General features: G+C 37.0%; 2 protein-coding genes across 5 annotated transcripts; one reads left to right on the top strand and one right to left on the bottom strand.

The window, feature by feature from the left end:
- Window positions 1-23: 23 nt before the first annotated feature.
- nudt5 (nudix (nucleoside diphosphate linked moiety X)-type motif 5) lies at window positions 24-6,703 on the bottom strand. Of its 3 annotated transcripts, none has more exons than XR_015941189.1 (9): window positions 6,556-6,703; window positions 4,763-4,908; window positions 4,340-4,407; window positions 3,692-3,741; window positions 3,192-3,299; window positions 2,472-2,567; window positions 1,856-1,957; window positions 1,290-1,759; window positions 24-420 (listed from the first exon to the last, which is right to left on the bottom strand). XR_015941189.1 is itself a non-coding variant. In XM_088645302.1 (9 exons), exons 1-9 carry the CDS (start codon window positions 6,588-6,590, stop codon window positions 311-313), a joined length of 702 nt encoding a protein of 233 aa, XP_088501428.1. In that variant the 5' UTR covers window positions 6,591-6,703; the 3' UTR covers window positions 24-310. The 3 variants fall into 3 exon arrangements, 1 of the variants encoding a protein (XP_088501428.1); XR_015941188.1 differs by having other exon boundaries at window positions 4,763-4,832; XM_088645302.1 differs by having other exon boundaries at window positions 1,290-1,343; window positions 1,847-1,957; window positions 4,763-4,832.
- A 110-nt stretch (window positions 6,704-6,813) lies between these two features.
- Window positions 6,814-18,688, top strand: cdc123 (cell division cycle 123 homolog (S. cerevisiae)). 2 transcript variants are annotated; one of them, XM_088645301.1, is made up of 13 exons: window positions 6,814-6,966; window positions 7,215-7,286; window positions 9,432-9,490; window positions 10,085-10,117; window positions 10,515-10,610; window positions 11,176-11,282; window positions 12,440-12,488; window positions 12,999-13,074; window positions 13,780-13,902; window positions 14,623-14,651; window positions 14,807-14,935; window positions 16,130-16,267; window positions 17,123-18,688. In XM_088645301.1, the coding sequence occupies exons 2-13, from the start codon at window positions 7,259-7,261 to the stop codon at window positions 17,159-17,161; spliced, it is 906 nt and encodes a 301-aa protein (XP_088501427.1). In that variant the 5' UTR covers window positions 6,814-6,966; window positions 7,215-7,258; the 3' UTR covers window positions 17,162-18,688. The 2 variants fall into 2 exon arrangements, with proteins under 2 accessions (XP_088501427.1, XP_088501426.1); XM_088645300.1 differs by having other exon boundaries at window positions 6,831-6,966; window positions 9,427-9,490.
- The last annotated feature ends 3,685 nt before the right edge of the window (window positions 18,689-22,373 follow it).

Below are 22,373 nucleotides of genomic sequence, written 5' to 3'. Positions count from 1 at the left end.
GTTAATTATGAAAAAGACAGATGTTTGTTGAATATTGGGTACACTTTATTGCAACAAATCTGGATAATTTGTTTACAAACCAGGCAAGAAAAAGAGACCATTCCACCATAAAACAAAGAATACAAGGGTAAGAAAACTGATTTTTCAACACTGGATTTTGAAACAGGAATGTAAGGCACTATGGTGGATCATCTGTGCACTTCATCTAAAATTCAGTATTTTTTCAACTGGATTATCGTACATTATCGTAAGGAATGCTTTCGCAGACCCACACAAGAACATCAGAATGCTAGAGGAAGCCAGTCTTTCTTCACTGCTTGAGAACTGGCAGTTCTTTCGGCTTGGCTGTTGCCAGTGTCATTCCCATTGCATAGGCGTAGACTTTGGTATCTACAACTACGTGCTCCTTCTTCACAATTTCTTGAAAATTAGAGGGGAGAAGAAACCAATTTTTTAAACAAAAGTCAGAGTGTGAAACAACCACTGTCTAAATATTAACTATCTCAAAGGATAACAAAATCGAAAACCGTAGAATCGTACATTCTAAAATCCAAATACATTTTACATCAAAATCATTTTTAATATTTTAAAGAAATATAAATTTACTATACAATTGCTAAGGTTAAATATTCACAGCTATTTGTGTTTATCTGCTAATTATGTTCTTCCTGGTCATGAGAAAACTAAATATTTTTATATTTTGGGGTTAGAAAGAATCGGCATTGATGAGTGCATTTCAAACCACAATGAAAGTAAAATGAACACAGAAACTTGTAAAACCTCCAATGTACATCACAAAATCAACAAACTTTCCAAGTATGCACAGTGCCATATTCTGACATCCAGAATGGGCTGGTTTTCCTGATAAACTGTTGATGAGTCATTAGTTAAAAATATTTTTATTTTTGTTTTTTGCTTTAAAGTAGGTTTTGTATATTTCAAATAATGGCTAATTCAAAGTGTCCCGACTAAGCTTTAAAGCAAAAAAAAACGGCAAGAGTCTGAATACTTCAGCAATGCACTGTATTTCTGAGGCTAGCAATATATAATATTGATATTAACATTTGCTTCTGATATTGTAACAGACTAAAGACAAACACTTTCCAATTCAGAATTAGAATTAGTTTTAATTTTAATATGCAATTAGATTAGAAAAGTTTCTCAAAGGAAATAAAACAATACCAAGATTGATTAATTCTATACTAATTAACTTGCTACTGCATTAAGAAATGGAAACATTTAATGTTCTAAGCAGAATACGGAACAAAGTGTATTTAAAAAACACTTACCATTAATTTTGTCTTGAAAGTGATGTAGAGGTATAAGCAGTACTTCAACAAACTCTGCAATTAGCAAACTAGAATTAGCAGTCACTCAAAACTGTCAATTTATGGCATTCAGATATCCTTCCATCCATTTTCTAACCATATAATCCAATACAGTCACAGGAGAACTAGAGCCTATCCCAGCAAGCAACTGGTGCAAGGCAGGGCACACCTGGGACAGGACACCAGTCCCTCGCAGGGCAGACACGCACACTCACACTCACACTCACACTGAGGGCCAGTTTTCCCACAAGCTAATTAATCTACCAGTATGTCTTTGTATTGTGGGAAGAAACCAAAGCACCTGGAGGAACATGGGGCGGACATACAAACTCCACACAAACAGCACCCCAGGTCTGAAACTGAGGCAGCACTGCTAACCCGCTGCACCACTGCCATTGAAATATGTAACGCAAAAAACATACCTCCTTCCGCTGAAAGAGAAGAAAAAAAAAGTTATTTAGAGGGAGTTTTAAGATGCATTTATAAAAAATGGAAATACAGTCCAAAAACAAAAAAGCCTTTCTTACCAAGTTGTTGTGCCGGCCTGATGTTTTCTGGATCATCTCCATTGATGTTAACGCTGACTATATGAGTTGTACAATTTGACAAACCAGGATCAATACAAGTTACTAAAAAGAAATAAAAAATGTATTCAAGGACGAGGAAGAAAAAATATATTTCTAGAATGTAAAATACACATTTCTATCACATCCCTATGATTCCTACAGCTGTAGAATTTATTTAACAGATTCATTATGAATTTACATGTAATGCCTAATCCAGAGAGGAAGACAGGCAACTGGCAGTACCAGTATAAATTAAAACACAAAGTATTGCAATCTGCCTTCCAGAAATTGAAACAAAAATATATTTTAAATATTATTACAGATAAACACTTTTACCAGGACTTTAAATCTTCAGTGCCCACTGTCAAAATTTACTAACGCTTGTAAACCTATGACCTTTTTACATCATAATCAGCTGATTTCACTGTAAGTCTGAAGGTAGTGGTTTTCAGAATCACTGCGAATAGAATACAGTACACAAACTTACTGAAAATGAAGGATTATGAACTAAGAATTCATGTGTGAGGGAAACAGTTATATTTACAACAAGCCAAACACACACACACAGAAACTCTACCTGGAGAAATTCCTACTACTTCTCCTTTATACCCAGTTTCCTCTTGCAGTTCCCTCAAAGCTGCAGCTTCTGCGCTTTCATTTTCATCGATGAGGCCTAAAAGATTATAAACACTCTCACACAAAACGTACAGCAAGGAGCCTTAGGGCTCTAGAGTGAAAGCTGCCTGGTTTGATTTAACAAAACTACAAACTTCACAGAAAGTCTTCTAGAAAGAGGTGTAATCACCCTTCTGCTAAAACCATTTTCAAATTTCTATCTAACCCCTTCACTGTACAGAAATCAATTTGGTAAAGATTCGCTATTCATTAGGAAAAGTATGGGGGTTGCTGATAATCACATGATGTATTTTTTCTTTGAAATTATTAAACATTCTTTATAAAGTACCGATGTTTAGAATGTTCTTCAGAGTGTATGGAATGAGATGAAGAAACCAGTAGTACAGAAAACCCAAGAACATTTAAGAAACATGAGGCTTGATATTATATTACATTCTTAATACTTGAGGACAAACCGTGGACAGTAATTTCAACTGGAAATATTCTTAGGAGACCTTACAATTTATTCATTCTTCCTGTTACAAAAGGGTTTATTTAATAACTGAAACAAAATGCAAGCCTTTATTAAAATCCACAATTGCACCATGAAAATGTATTTAAATTAACTCCAATTTAAGGTTTAGAATTGTACAAAGCGAGAAAAGAGAAAACAGAACTTTACCTGCTGGAAATTCCAGACAGTAGCACCCCATTGGCGGCCGAAACTGTTTTACCATTACAACACAGTCATAATGGAGAGTTCTTTTCAGAACGGCAAATATGCCCACTCCTAATTGGAAGTAAAGTACAGAAGATTAACATTTTCGTTCCACTCCATCCAACAAAGGGTTGCATAGGCAAGCAACAGGCACAAGTCATTCGCAGAGCCCCGCGCAGGGCACTCACAGACACAAACTCCCACACAGCAACAAAAGGGCCAGTTTTCCCAGACGCAGTTGAACTTACTGTACCAATCTGTCTTGGACTGAGGAAACCCACACTAACGCAGGTGGTACATGCAAACTCCACGCACACAGCACTGAACGCAGGGTCCAGCTAACCACTGCGCCAACGAGCCACCAGATTTAACGTTTTCAACATACATACAGTACTAGATGCACAGTTTTTCCGTTTGATCTTTCAATCAGTGTCAGATACACTTTAACCTACAAATTTACATACCGTCAGCTGAGGAATTCTTTTTTGTTGTCCTCTTCACCGTTTCCCAGATTCTAATTCAAGACAAACACAGAACTGATGAAAAAGTTAAAAAACTGCAATTACTTTTCACCATTTCCCATACTGCAGCTAATTGTTTATAAAAATTGATCCAATTATGCACTGCCAGGTGCATGCCTTTACTCAACATGATAACGAACTGCACAAAGATAACGAAAGATATTACTTTAATACAAGTATTTTCCCATGTAGAGTACTCACTTTATCACTATAGTAACTGTAAGTAACCCATTCTAGAGACAGTAAACCCTTGGTTTAACAGACTAATAGGGAGGATGAATTGTCTGTTATTGCCAAAAGTCGGATCTATCAAGAATTATGTTTTTTCAACCCCAGAACTATATATATATATGCACTTTAGGTGGGGAGCTGTGTCAGCATGTGTAGGCTGCAAAGGAACAAGTAATAGGTTTATTCCATGCTGAAAAGAGAAAAAGGAAAACACAATGTTTCGGCCGTGGAGCCTTCTTCAGGCTAAACTATGATTCAGTAATAAGGAGGATTAATTTTTTTGAGAAAATTTAAAACCAAATAAGAAAGTTAATCTTTTTTACCATGTTACAATTACTGACACATTTCTATCAAACCTACCTTACATTTCCAGAAGGGTCAACATAGGTGGTTTTTTCAAATTTGACCCATTTTCCTTCTGTAATTACCTGTACAGAAAGCATTGTATTATGCATTAGTTCAGGTTAATAGGATGAATAGTCCCCTACTACATTGACTACTAGGCCTTCCTCACTCTGTCATACTTTCATATATATAGGAAGCAAAAGTACTCATCACTCAGCTGACTTTCTCTAATTCCCAAGTGAAGCCCATGATAACATTCGTCAATGAAAAACAGAAAATAACATCTAATCAAATCTGCTTTGTTTAGTGGAAACGCACTGATTGCTCTGTCTCCATCCTGGTTTTAAAATTACACTCAATCCTGCTGACTGACAAAGATGTTCTGAGATAACAAGAAGATAAGGATGATTAAGTGTTCCTATTCAATGGTTTGCACACCTCTTCTTTAAGGACTGACGATGTAGAGCTCTTAGATGAAGCACCCCCTTCGTGGCTCATGTTTGTAGCCCTGGTGAATGAAGCAGTGACAGTCTCAAAGTCCAGACGATGCAACTTTGCAATCAATATTATCGCAGCAGGATTGCCTAGCAAGAAGGACAAGCAAAACAAATGGTCAAAATAATATTTTTATTTTTCATGTATCAGTGGAGGATTGTGTCATAACTGGACAGGAAATAATATTGCCTTAATACAGACAGACACTTCTCTTTCAGAGTTGTGACTTTTAGCAAGTAATTGACATACATTCATACATTGAATAATCTCTATTTCACAAAAGAAAACTAGGGTTCTATTTTTTTTGCTGCCTCACAAACAAGCAGTTGAAACTACACTTTTCTGGTGAGCCTGCAGATGCACTTATCTGTGAAGTAACCAAAACAAAAACAACAAATAATAAATTCACCATTAATGGTACTGGTTTTCGTTTAATATCTAACCCGAAAAAGACCCATTCTTTGCGATTATTAATTAAAAAAATGGATTTTAAATTGCCACTTTACGTTTTAATATGAAAGGAAAGATAGCACATTAGAAAAAACATCACAGACAAACAAAGTGAAGATGAGAAGAACATTAAGGTAAACTATACCAAGGAATATCACACAATTCAGTTTACACTAAGAATTAGGCCAACCTGAGATTCTAAGTACAATGGATGATAGTACAAAGGGATTGTAGTCAAATGCATCCAGGATAATAAAAGTGCATAAGCTGAAACTACATGGTCCATTGAAAACAGAACAAGAGGCACTGCTTTACACAGAGGTTTGTGGGAGCATGGAACAAGCTACCAAACTGTTGTTGGACCCAATACCCTGGCTTATTCAAGAAACAGCTGGGTTTGTACCCCATCTTATGTTGTTATGGTTCCCTACATCAGTTCAATAAATGCTAAAATTTTTAACTGTTTCAGGGTTGGAAATGATTTAGGACAGATCTCTACACAGAGCTGAAATTGAACATGAGCTTCTTCGTATTATTCTTGACCCTGACCACTCTTTTAAAAAGCATATTTGTAATGCATCTAACGTTTGCAGCATTACAAATATACACCAATTGTATGTGTTTTTAGTGTAAGCTACTGTATGTCTCATTTTATCCATTTACTGTTGTAAAGGTCTATTATTATGACATGAGACGTGCTATGTAAAAAAAAAATCTTATTACAAAAAATCTTTCTTAAGACGTTTTCAAATTTTTCAGTCAAGACAATTTTAGGATTATGAACTACAAACATAAGACATGAGAGATTTTTTTTTGATTGCTTATGAATAAAAAACTATTATTAATCTCCATGTCGTAGGAATTGGGTGCCTCTTCATTGCTATCATGAACTGAATTCAGACAGGGAGTCCCAGTGTTTTTTGGATGTACTTTACAGAGATTCACCTACAGTACAATCTACAAACGTATTACTACCACTGCCTGTACGGTTCATTCATCTTACATTTTCTACCCCTCGGTAGACCGCACCTGGCTCCAATAAAGCCTCGCAGAGTTACCGCTGATAAATAGCTCTCTTAGCAGTGATTACCTCAGCTTTTGGGAAAAACGGAGTGAAGAGGAATATTTCTTCTCTAGTAGACTCTAATACTTTAAACACCCGTTTAAAGCGCATGATACTTGTGATCTGAATAATTCAATCCTCTGAACAACATAACCCAAAGAAGAAACATTATTAAAACAGCCGATTACAATTAATATACACAGAACATAATAGACATCCATACCTTATTCGCCAGCAACCAAGATACTCTGCTTTCATCAGTGTGATCACAGCACTGCACTAATGCTACCCATTCCCCCCCAAGGTAGTGCAACTCGAAACACCTCCCCCTGAGCGCCACTCCTTCTTGAATCTCGCGTCAGCTAATAAAATTCAGTTTAGACAAAATGCACGCATATACGTTAATAAGATAAATATTTAAACAATATGAATATCACAAAGCTTCTTTGAAATAAAAGTTTTAAATATGTGTAGATTGGTGGAATCCGATAGGTACGACCGCTGTTCTCCTCAGTGGAGGAGTTGTTTTCTATCGGACACTTCCTGTCAATAGACGAAGCATGAAGAAAGAGCAGGTTGTAAACTGTCAGTTTTCGGTGTGGTACACGTTATTCAAGAAGCACACGATTAAAAGGTATGACATTTACTTTTCCTGTATGTAATTATTAAAATCCCAGCGTAGAGCTTGATCTTACAATGCTGATGTGTTACACTGATATCATCTAATTTGTTACTGAACCGGCAGTGCTTGTTATCGACGCTTAAGTTTAAAATTATTTTTTAAGAAGAACTCGGACTTTCAGTTTTTCCGTCTATGTAATGAGCATGAATGACCATTAATACCCAATGATTGTGTTAACACTCTTTGTTTTTGTGTTACAGTTTAATTCTTCCTTTGCCACAGAATGTGATCGATTATTTACTGGATGACGGCACTCTTGTGGTTTCAGGGAGGTACGTTTGTCTAGGCTGGGTGTTTTTTCGCTCTCCAGATCTACTCTAGACTTTGAATCTTCCACATCTCACAATTCCAATCTGTTTTTCGTAGTAACTGGTGCTATAGAAAATCTGAATTATATGAGGAATCTTCTAATAGGCTATTTTTTATGTCACGGGAAAGTGCTGTCATTTGTTTGGTTTATTCAGTGTAACTCAGAAATGTATCTGTTAAGCAAGTTATGTGAAGTCAAGCATTGTAATGAATTATAGTGGAAGGGCTAAATGAAATCAAAAACATCCATGAAGATCATGATTTTGTCTATATGGGTCCATGACTCATAACTTGACTAAAAGAAGATTATTAGCACATGATTCTACGTTTTACACGCACGCACACACTATGTACGTGTGCAAGTAAAATTCTGCCTCAGGTCAGAAAGCCCAGACTGCCTGTTTAACTGGGAGCTTTGTTTTCCACTAGTTGTAGTATGCGCAGATTACCAGCAGATGGCTCCAGCAAGCATCAATCCCGGACGCTAACTGGCTGTGTGCACTTCAGGTTGAGCTTTATGGGACTAGATCTTGGCCGGCCTTATTCTCAGGGATCCGCCTGGCCAGCGTGATGAATCACAGCTCAGTCCCTCTAAGAGGAGCCTTTAATTCTCTGCTATTATTGACTGTGTTAGTCATTTATTTATTTTTGTTGTCAAAACCCATTTTGTGGCCACGGCTGAAATCCTCCCCAACCTTGACACGTCCATATGTTAACATTGTGTTCCATCTTCTTAATGTCCATGTGGCCACCCTGATTTATCCGGTTATTTATTATCTGAAGTGGGACATTACTGTTTAACCACTGTGTGGAAGTGTGGAAGTGCTGGGATCTGCTAATTTAGCCTTTAACAAAGGTCATGCTAAGATATAATGAAGCTGACTTGCTTGCACAGCTCCAGTGACTTACGCTACATAACAAAAGGTAGGACCAACACCCATAAACAATCAAACCATAAACATGATAAAGCAGATCAATGTCTGCTGCATCTCAAAGGACAGGACTTCAAATAGGACAAAGCATTTCAACTTGTGCTACATTTCAAAGGACAGAATAAATATACATAACAAGCCATAAAACTGTGAAACTAAGACTTCTTTCTGTACAGTATATAAGGGTTGGAAACCACTTTCAGGGGCTCTGTTCTGCAGGATAGACCCAGTGGATGTTGCTGTCCTTATTGAGCTCAATAAAATTGAATCTGCACAAAACTGTGTCCTGCTCCTCTGATGAAGAATTCCCCACAACAATTCTGCTCCATCCCATTTTGCCTAATTTATACGCTGTTTCAGAAATCCATCTCTGTGTAACCATGAAATTGTCTCTCAGTATCTATTCTTGTTCATCTTTATCTGTTGTCAGCTATTTCATGCTGTATGTATTAGGGCAGTAGTGTGGAGAAGTGGTTAGGGACTGCAGACTGGAGCATTGTGGGTTCAGATCTCGACTACAATACAGCTATTGTGCCTCTGAGCAAGATAGTTCACTCAAATTGCTCCAGTAAATGCCCTGTTGTACAAAAGAAAGTGAGAGGGTCAAGGGTCAGCAGTGAAAAATGACTCGGAGGTCACAAAGATGAAACCCGGGGGCAGTGCTTCTACTGTAAATCAGAGCCCATGAAGCTCTTTTTCATACAAATGTTTGTGGGAGTCAGGAACAAGCTTGTTAAAACTGATACCCTCACTTCCTTCAGAAAATGATGGGATGAGATCAGTTAGTTTTGAGCACCCAAACAAGTGAGAAAGGATGAACAGCCTCCTTTCTATTTGTAACCTTTTGTGTGTTCTTATGTTTACAGTCTTTAAAAATCCTAAGCAGATACACAGCACAGGAGAGACACCAACAACCTTGACATTTGGTCTTGTAAATCTTTTAAATAAATCATTTTCATTTGGCTTCCATGCAATCGACGTGGAATTTAAAGTAGACAATTTGAGAAATGCTACAATGCATCTTTCAGATTTAATTTGTTCCTTTTGTTGTCACATCCTTTGAGGTTTTAGTTTCTCCAGGAAGACAAGGGACTGTATAAATGAATAAGTTATTGTAATTTTGCTCTTTTTTTAACGCTATATGAATAGTCTGTTATTCTGTTTTTTGCAGAGTAGATCCCCCTCAGAATTCTCAGACAAACAATAGTGACTGTGATGAGGAAGACGATATACAGGTACAATTTTAGTCATAGTATTCATGTGCGGTATAGCTACTGTTTGTACAAATATATAGTCATATAGTCATCTATCAGTATACATATATTATACTTTTTCAAATAAAGTATTTAATATTTAATGCACAATATTTAATTAATATACAGTATGTCATGCAAATTTATAACATAAATAAATGTTTGTTTAGTTTTGTAATTTAAAGTAGTAAATGTCTTATATTCTTAATGTTATAATTTTCCTTAACCCATCCAGAAACATTCCCAGTTACAAATGGTTTCTAATGCCTTAGGACCGTTAAAGGCAAGTTCAGTACTTTTGTTAAAGGAACACTAGATGCTTATTGTCTGAAAAGACATTACGTTGTTAAACTGGTATGTAGGTTTAACCTGACAATACTCTGATCAAGACCAGCTTGAAGGTGTTTTTTTAGAACCTTATAAGCCAGCTCTCTTAGCCAGGGCTTGTGTGGCTCTGCTCAGTCTGTCACTATAGATATTATCCCATAAGTTTACAAAATGGAGATTGGGACAAGAATTCTGGAGATCTTGTCGATTATTTTTTAAAAAATATATATTTTGGTTTTGTTGTAATAGTGGTCAGATGACGAGACTACATCAACGGTTACTGTAAGTATTAAAAATATTTCATTTGAGTTAGCTTATTATCAGCAGGCTTAAATGGTAATCGGTTAACCGTTTCTATTAAACTGTGACTAAGTCTTTTAGATATAGATGCCTATGTTTACTATATCTGCTCCAAGTGTACAGACTGCAAGAGCAACTCTTCATATTTGCTAAAGGTATCATTCTCCTTGCTAGTTAGGTATTGGATATACCAATCATTAAAACTTATCTGTTTGTAGTTGTAGTTGTTATCTGTATTTCTTCTTTAAGTATGATAAACAATTGCCTCGATTACAAATTAAGGCATCCTGACTGTATATTTAGTTCTTTAAAGATGTATAGTGATAACTTTTGTTTGTGTTAAGTTTGAAAGCCCTGATAGTTTCCCTTTGTGGTTAAGGCTCCTGAATTCCCCGAGTTCCATGCCAAAGTACAGGAAGCAATCAACGCTCTTGGGGGCAGCATCTTCCCGAAGCTGAACTGGAGTGCTCCAAGGGTAAGGCTTAAATATCAGTAAAGATTTTACTGTATTGGACATTTTGGTTTTAGTTTCTCCAACATGCATTTAAATCTGGGAACTGGAGGTACTTCTTTCCCCAAAGGGTGGTGGGAGCATGGAACAAGGTACCCGGCCATGTTTGTGAAGCAGATACCCGATATCTTTCAAGAAACGGCTGGATGACATATTCTTGACAAGCCACCTGGGTTTACTTTCCTTAATCTTGGTGAATTGTCCAGTTACATTCAGTCTGGTTTTGTTTCATAGGCAAAACTGAGGTAAAAACCATCCCTTCTGACAACTGTTTATTACCCTTGATTTATTACAAGGCTGTTAAACTTCTTAATGTAGTCCCTTTTCAAGCCCATATAAAAGATATGACTTTTCAGTGATTAGTGTAATATGCCCATGCTTCTGATATTATTCTGATATTATTTTCAGAAAGGTTTTATTTCAAACCTGCATTCTTCACTTTGAAAACCTTGAAGACTTAAAGAGAGAACAAATAACCTTCTTTTGTGCATTATTTCACTTTCTTCCTTATATATCTGTATATACGTAGGATGCTAACTGGATTGCAATGAACAGTTCTTTAAGATGCCAGAGCCTGAGTGACATTTTTCTGCTTTTCAAGAGTTCAGACTTCATCACCCATGACTTCACTCAGCCGTAAGTGCTCCTATTTGTAGTGCTTTACGACTATTATTAATAAGCAGATTTTATAATCATTGTGCTGTTTCAACATATTTAGGAGCTATTCCCGTGCTCTTAAGTACTGTCTTTTAAAGCCCAAATGTTATCTCATACCCTTAAGTACTGTATTTTAACGACTAAACGCTACTGACCTGAATGCATTAACTTCTAATAACTCATTCAAATCCCTTTCATCGGCATCCAATTTTAAAATTAGTGTTCTTTGCCATAGGAAAATCTAAAAATCAATATGTTCAGTGTCCACAAAGCCTTTTGAGTTTGGGATTTTAAAACAATTTACCCCAGAATGGCTTTATCCATTAATGGTAAAGGTCAGCCTGCATCTCCTGATTTCATTCCCACAGTCTCATAGTGACCTTCGCTTTCTCTGTGTTCAGCTCTTCACTGGTATTGATTGCTGCCTTTGTGAAGATCTTTTTTTTTCAGGTGCAACAGAATAGGACTGCAGTAAGTGGCAATGTCCACAGAGTGCTGTGATTTATTTCAGAGTATAAAAGGCAGCCTTTCATTCCCAAAAAATGTGTAGTGGCCTTTTTCTCTTCCTGTGTCTTGCCTGCTTTGGGACTATTGAACTTCCAAAGAAGAAGGAAGAAAATTAGTTTTGTGAGATGAATCCATGTTCACTTTGATTAGTTTTTTTTTGCCTGGACCCCCACAAGGTGGACTGACTTCAAAAACAGCGTGGAGTTGTGTTTAGTGCTTTGGACTGAGACCAGAGAATCTTGGCTTCAGATCCTGGGTGGCACAATGTTAGTGTACCCTTGAGCAAAAACATTTCACTCAAAGCGCTCCAGTACATTTCACTGCTGTAAAAAATGGGGCTCCAGCTCATCATTGTGAATATGAATTTGTTCTGATAAAATGTCCTCTTCCATCACCAGTCAAGGCAGACTCAGATATGGAGCGTGCACAGTTCTTCCTGTTGAGTTTATAACACTGCTGCGCAGAACTTGCAAAGTTTAGGCTTATAATTTGACTACTGAATCAGTAACAATCATAGTTCTTTTGTGCATTACACAATTCTCAGCCTCATTGCCTCGTGTATTAGTTTTGTTTTGTTAATTATTTTCAGAGTTAACAGGGTAAACTTGTTTACAACGTGTTGTTTTCAGGTTCCTTCGTTGTAATGATGATTCCCCAGATCCATCAATAAACTATGAGGTGGGTGGCTGTACTGAAGGCAGTGTCATTCTCTACCCTGCCTCATCAAGCACCCATTTCCCTTTCACTGTGTTGTGAATCTTACTTTCTTGGGCTAATGCTGATTACTTCATTGAACTCATCGCATGCAAGTTAATTGTTACATGAAATACAAATTGTAGTAATTTTAAATTACTACATCCCAGACAGATCTCGTTCAGATCTGATTTCTGACCAAGTGAAACTGCTTTACAGTAATAAATGACTCTGCAGCACCTGATAACATACTGTTAGGAAAGTTAAGAAGTGTTTTTGCATGGGAGGGGACAGTAACAGTAACGGGTTGAGGGGGTGCCTTTAATGGGAGAAATTAAGGTCTCATTCTACTGCAGTTGTCTCAGCTCACCTTATATTAAAAGTCGCAGGACACTGAGATGAGAATTTATATCCTATTTGCTGAAGGTATTCCAATGGGGGAGCATACAGCTATTAACATATTTAATATGCTAAACAAATATTTTGTTTTTCAAGCTGGTCCTGAGAAAATGGTGTGAATTGATCCCTGGTGGAGAGTTCAGATGTTTTGTCAAGGAAAACAAGCTAATAGGTATGGAGAGTATTTTCCTTTATAAGTGCAGTGATCCTGTAGAGTTTTATGCCCTTGGATGTGGATGTTGTAAAGGAGGGGTTGGAATTCATTAAGAGGTTTTATTATTTGTCTATACAAATATAAACAGAAAAGTTAGAAATTTGTGCTTATTACATATATAATAATACCCACTGTCCCAACTTGAAAGGCTAATATATATCAGAGTCCTGAACTGCACAGAATCAAATTAAAAGAGAAAGTGGGCATTGATTTATTGTCATTGAATCTTCAGACGAGAAAAACTAACATTAATAAAAACGAAGATCCACCTATTCTTCTGTATCGAACATCTAAAAGTGTTTTGTGGATCCCAAAGGTTGGAAATATAATTTTCTATTGCTTACCATAGTATTCCAAAATAAAAGGACTGCGCTTCTCTGTTTGCTGTTTCTTGTTTGTTTTATAATGTCTGGAATGGAATGTCCTATGGCTTTATAGATCAGAACAGGCCCTTGTGTTTATTTACTCAACTGGCCTCCCAAATCTCCACCAAATTTGGTAAATCACTGAAGTAGTGGAAAATCTTGGCAGATAGCTATAGGAGCTGTACCCTGCTGGTGCTATACTGTATATTAATGTATGACGGAAGCAAGTAAGGGTGGTTAATGATCTGTATCTACGAATGTTATACAAGAGTAGGTCCTGATGTGTTTTACTTTTTAGGAATCTCACAGAGAGATTACACACAGCACTATGATCACATTTCACATCAGGAAGATGACATTTGTAGATCAATCCAGGATTTCTTCAGGGACAATATTCAGTACAAGTTTCTGGATGAGGACTGTAAGTATGTGGAAATAATTAATTAACCGTAACAGGTGTGTTGTAGGGAATACTTAATGAAAATCCTGAACATTTAATGTACTTTTTCAGGGTTTTACACCTTTCTCTTGACAGTGTCATTGTTGACATCAGTATCTGACAAGCTTAATCTACTAGTGTTGCAATGTCAGGTGTCATTAATCTAGTTTGTGAAATACTGAAAATGACATTCTGCAGTTCTTTTCATTGACCGTTGATCTGGATATATCATTTTTATGTTGTACATTTTACCTTTTTATAGGTCCCTTGGTAATGTTAGCTGAATTACTGCAAAATAAGAGATAATGTCACAATGACATTAGAGATAAGAAAAGTTCATTATAAGCTTTTATTATTATTTGGTGCTTTTCTGCTCCTTTTTTCCATCCATCTGTCCTGCCATTTTTCCATTTTAAATTCTGCTTCCTTCATAAATTTAGAATCACTGGTTTCTTTCCTTCTTTTGTATCTGTAAATTTGAATTTGCCAAAGAAAAACCCCAGACTGCATATACCCTCACAAAAGTATATGATCAAGGAACATGATGTCATGGTCATGCTGAGTTTTAGATTACCATTCTAATATCTGTGGCTGTGACCTGGATGAATTTATTGGGTTTAAAAGGAAAGAATGATTAGTGAGTCTAAAAGACAGAAGAAAGTTATTTTTCATTATCAAATAAAATGTTGTTTTTTTCCACAGTTGTGATTGATGTCTACAGAGATAGTCAGGTTAGTAAATGTTTTATATTCTGTGCTTTCATTAATAACAAAAATAGAAACTAGTAAAAGCTTCGGTTTTGAACTGGTTAAAGGTTACATTCTCTGCAGTATGTGTGCTATGGAAAGCTCTTGAACTCAGTCTTTTTCTGATGGTGTTTTTTCAGGGTAGGGTGTGGTTGATAGATCTGAACCCGTTTGGTGAGGTGACGGACTCGTTGCTGTTCACCTGGGAAGAGCTGACTTCAGGAAACAGTCTCAGAGGGGACCACGTTGAAGGGGAAAATACAGATCAGGTGCGAAGTTGTGGTAGATGAGCCTGCAATTAAGAAAAAGAGAATTTAACTTTCCCAGTCGTCAGTGGATGTATGCTGTGTCTACCTAGATTAATCCAGTCCTGGAGAGCCTTTGTGTGTCTTTGTGTTTGTTTTCTGAGTTCCTTTTATAAAAAGATCTCGAAAACATGCAGACACACTAGCCCTCCAGGACCAAAATTTGACTCCCATGGTGTAGACCCTGCACATAGCCTTTATACTGTTTTTACATACTGTAAATGTCTTAATTTCCTTACTTTTTTGCTTCTAGCACTCATATTTACTTATATAATAAATCAAGTACGATTGCTGCAGGTGTTGGATATAAAAATATTGATGTAACAAAACTATAAGAAGACCGAGGCTGTGCTCATAGGTATTAAACATCAGCTTTGGTGAATTGTTTGTCAGTGAATTCAGCACAAATGATGATGTTGTTGCTGAAATCAGACCCTTGATGGAAATAGAAACCATGGTGTTTTCATTTGATTACGATATATATGTCCTCTACGCTAAAGATCAGCTTTAAAATAATCCAGAATTATGCACATTCTTTTCAAAATTTGAATACATATACATTTATTTGTAAGAAGATACAAATGCAGCAGAGCACAAACAGATAGCATGAAATCACATCTGATGAGAAGTTAAGTTTAAGGCTACTTTATGCTAACATGTAGTGCATGTCCTACCTTAAAGTACTCTGCATCAGCACATAACTCCCATATAAATTGTTCTGGTTCCCTATGACATTTGCAGTGGACATTAAAGGTTCACTTGTGGAGGCTTGGAAAGCACTCGGAAAGGACTGTGGGAGTGCAGACCAAGATACCCAGCCGATACCCTGGCTTCTGTGATGAAACAGCCGGATGAGATCCAATTGGCTATTAACTACCGAATGGCCTCCTCTTGTTTGTCACCTTTCTGATGTTCTTATTTTTTCCCCTTTTGGGGGAAAAAAGCAGTAGTTTGGTTACAGATGATGGTGAAGTATACTGTTATGTTTTCTGATGATGGAATGGAACGTAATTTCGGGTATGAATATGATGATTTCTAGCTTTGAAACACTTCCGTTTGACTTGTCTTCGATGGTGTTCAAAGACGCCCCAATAAGGTTAATCAGCCACTGTGCAGTGGCCGCTGTGCCTTAGACTCCGTGTCGTGACTGTCCGACAGGACGCCCCAGCATTCCGTTACACCACCAGTGAGGTGACGGTGCAGCCGAGCCCCTGCCTCAGCTACCGGATCCCCAGGGACTTCGTAGATCTCTCCACCGGGGAAGATGCGTACAAACTTATCGACTTCCTCAAGCTGGTAAGAGCCCTTCGCTTCTTCTTGTCTCCCACTCTCATGCTTCTACAGGGAAGATGCAGATAAGCCTGAAAGACAGTTGGAAGGTGGGCTAATGCTAGATCTCCATACATCTGACAAAGGAAGGTGAAGACAAATCATCATATATTTTCCAGAAGCCTTGAAGCCATTCATTTTCTTCTTTCATTCAGGGAGTAGGGATCCACATTGCAAGACAAGTTGCTGAAAGTGATGCCCTGTCTGAATAACAATAATAATAATAATAATAATTGAATAAACAAGGAACTTTCTCCCATGTACAGTATGTAATAATGAGTACAGTATTGAATCATCAGCGAGCATAGTCGGAAATGCGACCGGAAGACGAGCAGTGTGCTCTGGCGCTCAAAGTCAAGGCAAATTCGCCTGAAGAGGAGTGAGGGGAGTAGCTGAACCACCACCACTGCACTGTGAAACAAAGAAATTACTTTTACGTGCTTGGATAACCTCTTGGATAAAAACTGTTGTGTTTCTTCTTTAATAGACACACAGGTATGCTCTTCCCTTGGCGATGAGTAATGCCAACAAGCATTGAAATCTACTTACAGTAGTTTCTGTAGTTACAGTAGCTACTCAACAGCTGGATGAACGAAAGAGGTGAATAAACACACCTAGGAATTTAATGGATTTGACATTAAGAATTTTTTCTTGCACTCCTCCACTCCCAGAAGCACTTAGTGCCCCCCAGATTGGGAATCACTGGTTTACACTATCCTTTGAACGCACACCGAAGCAGCTTGTGTCCTGAAATTCATGTCTCTGATGATTCGGAAAGTGATATGCTCTCAATTCAAAGAGTGCCTCTTTTTTCTTTTTCAGAAAAAAGGTCAGCAAGAGGAATCTGATGAAGAATCTTAAACATTTTGCTAACAGCAATAAAAGACTGTTAAAGGCTGCATTGGTCTGTCAAACTCTCTATAAATAATAGATCTGGATAGATGAAGTAAACCAACAGTCAATACATGCATGAGGAAAGGTCTGGTATTCAGCATGCTGGAAGGAAAATTGTCTTCTAGAATGTTTTTATATGATGGATTTGTAGGGATATATTATATGCATTTTATATTATTACATAAAGATATATATAAATTACAACTCTAGTTAATACAATAAAACACTTGTTTTACTTTTTCCTGCAAATAGGGATGTCAAACATGTATTAAAAAAGTTGATTTGTTTGTGATTTGCAGCTGTAAAGGAAAAAACAATTAGCATGTTTTGTAATGTGATTTATGTTTCTAAATGAGGAAATTATGTTGCTTCCCTAATGAATTAAAACTTCTTAGTATAGGCTTGAAATTCATGTCTGTGTAGATGAAATTAATTTCAATCACTTTGAAAGTAATTGAAAACTAAATCTTGTCCTTAATTTTGTATCATCTGAATTGAACAGATGTAGAAAATAGTCTTTAGAGGGTATGAATAATGAATATAAGAATAGAATATTTATATTTCTAATCTGTAAGGAGGTAGAATGGTTCTAATGTATTTGGGTCTGCTCTAGAATTAAATTAATGTAAAAAACTATTCACATTTTTATTAACTTTATATTGAATATCCATTAGAAAGCTTAAAGTATGAATTCAGTCGAACAATATAAAGTAAAAGATGGTAAAGCTCTATTTATGGAAGATATTTTCATAAAAATTAAAATCTAAAGCAACATGCTCATGATGAAATAAGTCATTTAAATACAGTACACCATTCTTTGTAATCCTATAGATTCTTTACAAGCTGAAAATTAAGTAAGCTCTCTTATTGAAAGATAATAAGGAACTGACAGGTACTGTATCTCTATTATTACTTTTTGCTATGAAGACTTCACACACTGTTACTTTTTGTAGCATTTAGTTCAGTGTGCATGTTCAATGTGTGTCCTGAGTGTCTCTGGCCTATGGTGTGTAATGTGGCCATCTGTCCAATATGGATGTTGGTGACCAGAGTTTGCATTATGTGTTTCAGCAACATGATGTTTTTTGGTTCTGGTTTGCATTTTGGATAATTGAAGTGAGAAACTCTCATTGCACAATACAGTACGCATAAATGGCTGATTTGTCATCGTTAGAATATTTTACAAGGTAAGATTTATTGTTTGTCAACGAAGATAATCTATACTAAGCTGACATGATGTTGTTCTCACAGATGTTTTTTACATACACAGTTTAGATGATCTGAGTGTTCCACAGACACTCGAGCAGAATTGTAATGCTCTTATGTTCCTCACTGCGGTGCTCTTGAGCTGAAAACTGTTCACCTGGAGTTCAAGTTTTAGAAGACGTACAGTATAGCTTTCCAAAGCTTTTAGTCATCTTTGATAAAGTTTTCATTGTTCACACAGTTATAATATGCCCTTGTCACAATTAAAAAATGTTCTGCTCAACAAAATCATTTTTTCATGTATTTGTATTGAGTATTCAAGTGTATTGTAACCATTCTTCTGGTATTAAAATTTCGTTTTAACTTAGGGTGACATTTAGTGTGAAGATTATGATCAACATTATAAACTACTTAGACTTGCATTAAAATATTTTTTTAAAATGTTGCATAAATGCATCAGTATAAAAACATGATAGATTTAATAATTTGGACCTATGTAATTGGGGTTGGATTGGGTGCAATTCAGAATTTATTTTGTAGCCTGAAACAAAACAGCCTAACAAAACTATCATTTTATCAAACTGTCATTTCAGGTGTTTGAACATGTGAATTGAAAATAACACTGGGGAACCATTGAATGCATTTGCTTTTTAAACAGAGAAAGATTGCTGCAAAATACAAATATTGATTTCAGAGCTGAATAAACAAACAGTTCTGATCAGGAACACATACCTCATAAAGAGGCTATTGGGCGTAAAATAAATGGAGAGAGAACTGATGCTTTGTTTTTCCTTTCTCTTCTCATGTTATTCTGCTCATTTCATCTTGAAAAATAGTATCTACTACAGTGGCCTTCAAAAGTATTCACCTGCTTAGACTTTTTTTTGCCATTGATTGATCCAAAACACTAGAACATGAAAGTTAAAACAAAATGCTGTATATGCTCCTAAATTAATTATATATATAAAATTATTGTTTTCACTTTGAAATTAGAAAGTGTTTTTTGTTTACCTGTTTTAACTAAGATATGGTTTATGTAATGTCTGAATGCAATCCAAAAATGTGAAATAGAAGATTGAATGTCTTAATAATTTAATGCACGGACCTCAACCCTAAATAAGCACTGAATTTTCAAGGTTTTCTATTAGATACAGTCACATCAGCATTTATAATTCTCTGCTGTTATCTACAACATTATGGATATAATTAAAATTCAATGTGTCTATATGTGGTCTTTATTGAAAATGACTGAACTGTAAGGCTAGTTATATTAGTCAAAATCATTATTGTGGTAGATGTTTATGGGTTTTAGTCTACCTTACTCTACTGCAAGATCTAATGTGCACTTCTTAAATTTTAAATTACACAAAGATTTCACAATTCATTACTTAAAACTAGACAGTACTGTAGGCTGCATTTAGGAACATATCAAATCGGTTCAATTGAAAGGGGCTTTGTCATTAACTTGTAATTTAGGCTGACACAGCTTTCTGCTCTGTAAAAGACTTGAGAGCCAAAGTGGTGAAGAGATTTTTTTTAATCAAGAACTGCAGCAGTTTGCCTCTGGCATACTCATCAGCTATGTTTAGAAAAGATCACAGGGCTTGCAGTGGTCATCGAAAAAATTGTAGTTCAATATTATGTAATTTGTTTCTATTTCTAAACCATAAAAGAATAAATGTATAAAAAGCACAGTGAAAAAGAAGGGCATTGGATACAAAATGTGTCCAAAGAATTGCATGCCTCCCGCAGAGGAACATGGTTTTGCAAATGTGATATTTTTTATCTATACAGTAAATGCAGTGTTCTTCTATTGTAGACAAAGAGTGCATGTGTTATATACTGTATATTTAAGGATATTTTATTTTTTATTTTGAAATCAAGTTATGTTTCTTTCCATTCAGCCCCTCCCTCAATTTGGAATTAGCTGTTCATAACTAGTTCTTCCTAACAGCACAAGAGGGTACAGTGGAGGTTTTGCAGGTGTTGCCTGCAGAACAACATTTCCCAGCAATCTCCCACTTCTCACACTGCGAGCCCCACGGAGCCTCTGTGATGGGGTGGGACTCTGTCCCTGCCCTGTCAAGATTCAGTCGCGGTCGCCTGGGAGTTCGGCCCATACACGGCTCCACTACTCCGAGAGACCAGGCCTTCTGTCACAGGAGAAGCCTGCACGATCCCCCAAGGAGCTGACATCACCTCTGTGGCTTGGTCAGTGCTGCTGAGCACTGATTAATTGGAGAGATATGGCAGTACCCAAGGTGTGAGCAGTGTGTCACAGGGGTTACTGTCGCTTGACAGACCGAGAATACCCTGACAGACAAAGCGCCAACCAGCCCTGGCAGCATGCAGCCATTTCTGTGCCATCACTTAGCAACTTCCAGGCATGAGGCCAGGTCGATAATAGTTTTGGATAGGTGCAAACTGATGCAGACTGAAGTAAACATACTGTATATGGATAAGCACCACTGTCTTCAAAAGGAAGGAGAACGCTGGTGCGATGTGTGCAATTGTAATTATATAATAAACTTGCAATGAAAATCCATGCAGATAGCAGCCCAGGTCTGCAAGGCAGCAATGTTTGGAGTTTGGTTGTCCTCCCAAGCTCACATGAGTTTCATCCAGGTACTTTGGTTTCCTCCCATAGTCCATGGCATAGTGGGAGGTTAAATGCCTTCTGGAAAAAGGAAAAAAAACTGTCCCTGGTGTGACCATGTGTTTGTGTCTGTGTGTGTTCTGTGACAGGCTGGCGTCCTGTCCAGGGTGTATCTTGCCTTTCAGCGACCCTGTATTGGATAATGTGGTTAGAAAATGGATGGATTCATGTGTTCATTGCAAGACACTACACTAGTCTGCAGAGCATCCTACTTCTTAGCCCAGTATGTTGAGTTCAAGACAAATTATCAACTGTAGTCAGTTTTTGTAATTAATGCAATTTATTGTTGTAGATCTGTGAAATATCGGGTTAGGTAGGTGGCTCATTGGTGTTCCAATCATTATTACCAGCCTGCTACAGAGGGTGAGCAGTTCAGTGATCAGTCCTCTTTAGGGAAACAGCTGTAGCCATGCCTGCTTGTGTGACAAGAGCAGCTAACTCTGTCCCTGCTGGGATTTGATCCCGGTCACTCGCGGATTCCGAACACAGCATCGCCCCCTAGACAGCAGATAACTCCGGCACAACGAAAGACAGATCCTCTGGTGCAGCAAATGGTTACTTTTTTCTAGACTCCAGGAGGAGGCTGACCTCACTTAACTGCATGACCCCCATTGCGCTTGTCCTCCAGAAACCAGTACTTGGGGTCTTGAAATACGATTGGGGAATATATAACTGTTTTGTGACCGTTGTGAAGAGATCAAGGCACAACAGACTTATTGCTTGTCAGGGAACAAACTGGAGGATTGCGGTGTTTTCTTCCATTCAGACACACAGTATGTTTTGTTCCCTTTTCATGAATTCCAGATGACTTTGTTAATTTGGAATTGTAACAGTTTCATTGTGTATAAAAATAACTTTAGTTGCAGCTCAGAATAAAGGTCAGAAGTGTTGGGACCATGCCAGGTAAACTTGGAAGATTTTTCATTTTCAAGCTGTAGCACTGGCAGCAGGAGATGGGCTTAGAAATGCTTACCAAGTGTATACCTTGAAAAGCATCAATAATGCTGATAATTCAAAAAGGCCAAAGCAGTTTCCATGAGATTCTTACATGAAATTTTTATTTGGAGTTTCACTTCCAAGTTATTACTCCTACAGTTTGCTATGGAAGTTCCTATATATCAATTTAAGCAGTTTCTGCAATCATTGCTGAACCTGCAAGGTTTTGTATGATACTTGTTTTCGCAATTTAAATAATTCCTCAACTTTTAAAGGGTTCTTTTTGTCAAAAAAAAAAACATGGAGATATCGGTTTAGCTATGTAAAAGGCACAGTATGGATTTCTGAGACGAAGGCTGTGCATTATAGACATCATAGCCT

This window comes from Lepisosteus platostomus, chromosome 9, assembly GCF_059453375.1.
Source record: "Lepisosteus platostomus isolate fLepPlt1 chromosome 9, fLepPlt1.hap1, whole genome shotgun sequence".
NCBI lineage: Eukaryota > Metazoa > Chordata > Actinopteri > Semionotiformes > Lepisosteidae > Lepisosteus > Lepisosteus platostomus.
This window is presented reverse-complemented; position numbering and strand designations above follow the sequence as displayed.

What these genes read in the sequence shown, in the direction of transcription:
- cdc123 (XM_088645300.1), top strand. Translation starts at nt 6,893, where the DNA reads ATGAAGAAAGAGCAGGTTGTAAACTGTCAGTTTTCGGTGTGGTACACG. An exon ending in ATCCATCAATAAACTATGAG is followed by an intron (nt 12,489 to 12,998) that starts GTGGGTGGCTGT and finishes TTGTTTTTCAAG; the next exon opens with CTGGTCCTGAGAAAATGGTG. An exon ending in CAAGGAAAACAAGCTAATAG is followed by an intron (nt 13,075 to 13,779) that starts GTATGGAGAGTA and finishes TTTACTTTTTAG; the next exon opens with GAATCTCACAGAGAGATTAC.
- nudt5 (XM_088645302.1), bottom strand. Translation starts at nt 6,590, where the DNA reads ATGAAAGCAGAGTATCTTGGTTGCTGGCGAATAAG. An exon ending in CTTGGTTGCTGGCGAATAAG is followed by an intron (nt 4,833 to 6,555) that starts GTATGGATGTCT and finishes TTCATTCACCAG; the next exon opens with GGCTACAAACATGAGCCACG. An exon ending in CGTCAGTCCTTAAAGAAGAG is followed by an intron (nt 4,408 to 4,762) that starts GTGTGCAAACCA and finishes CTTTCTGTACAG; the next exon opens with GTAATTACAGAAGGAAAATG.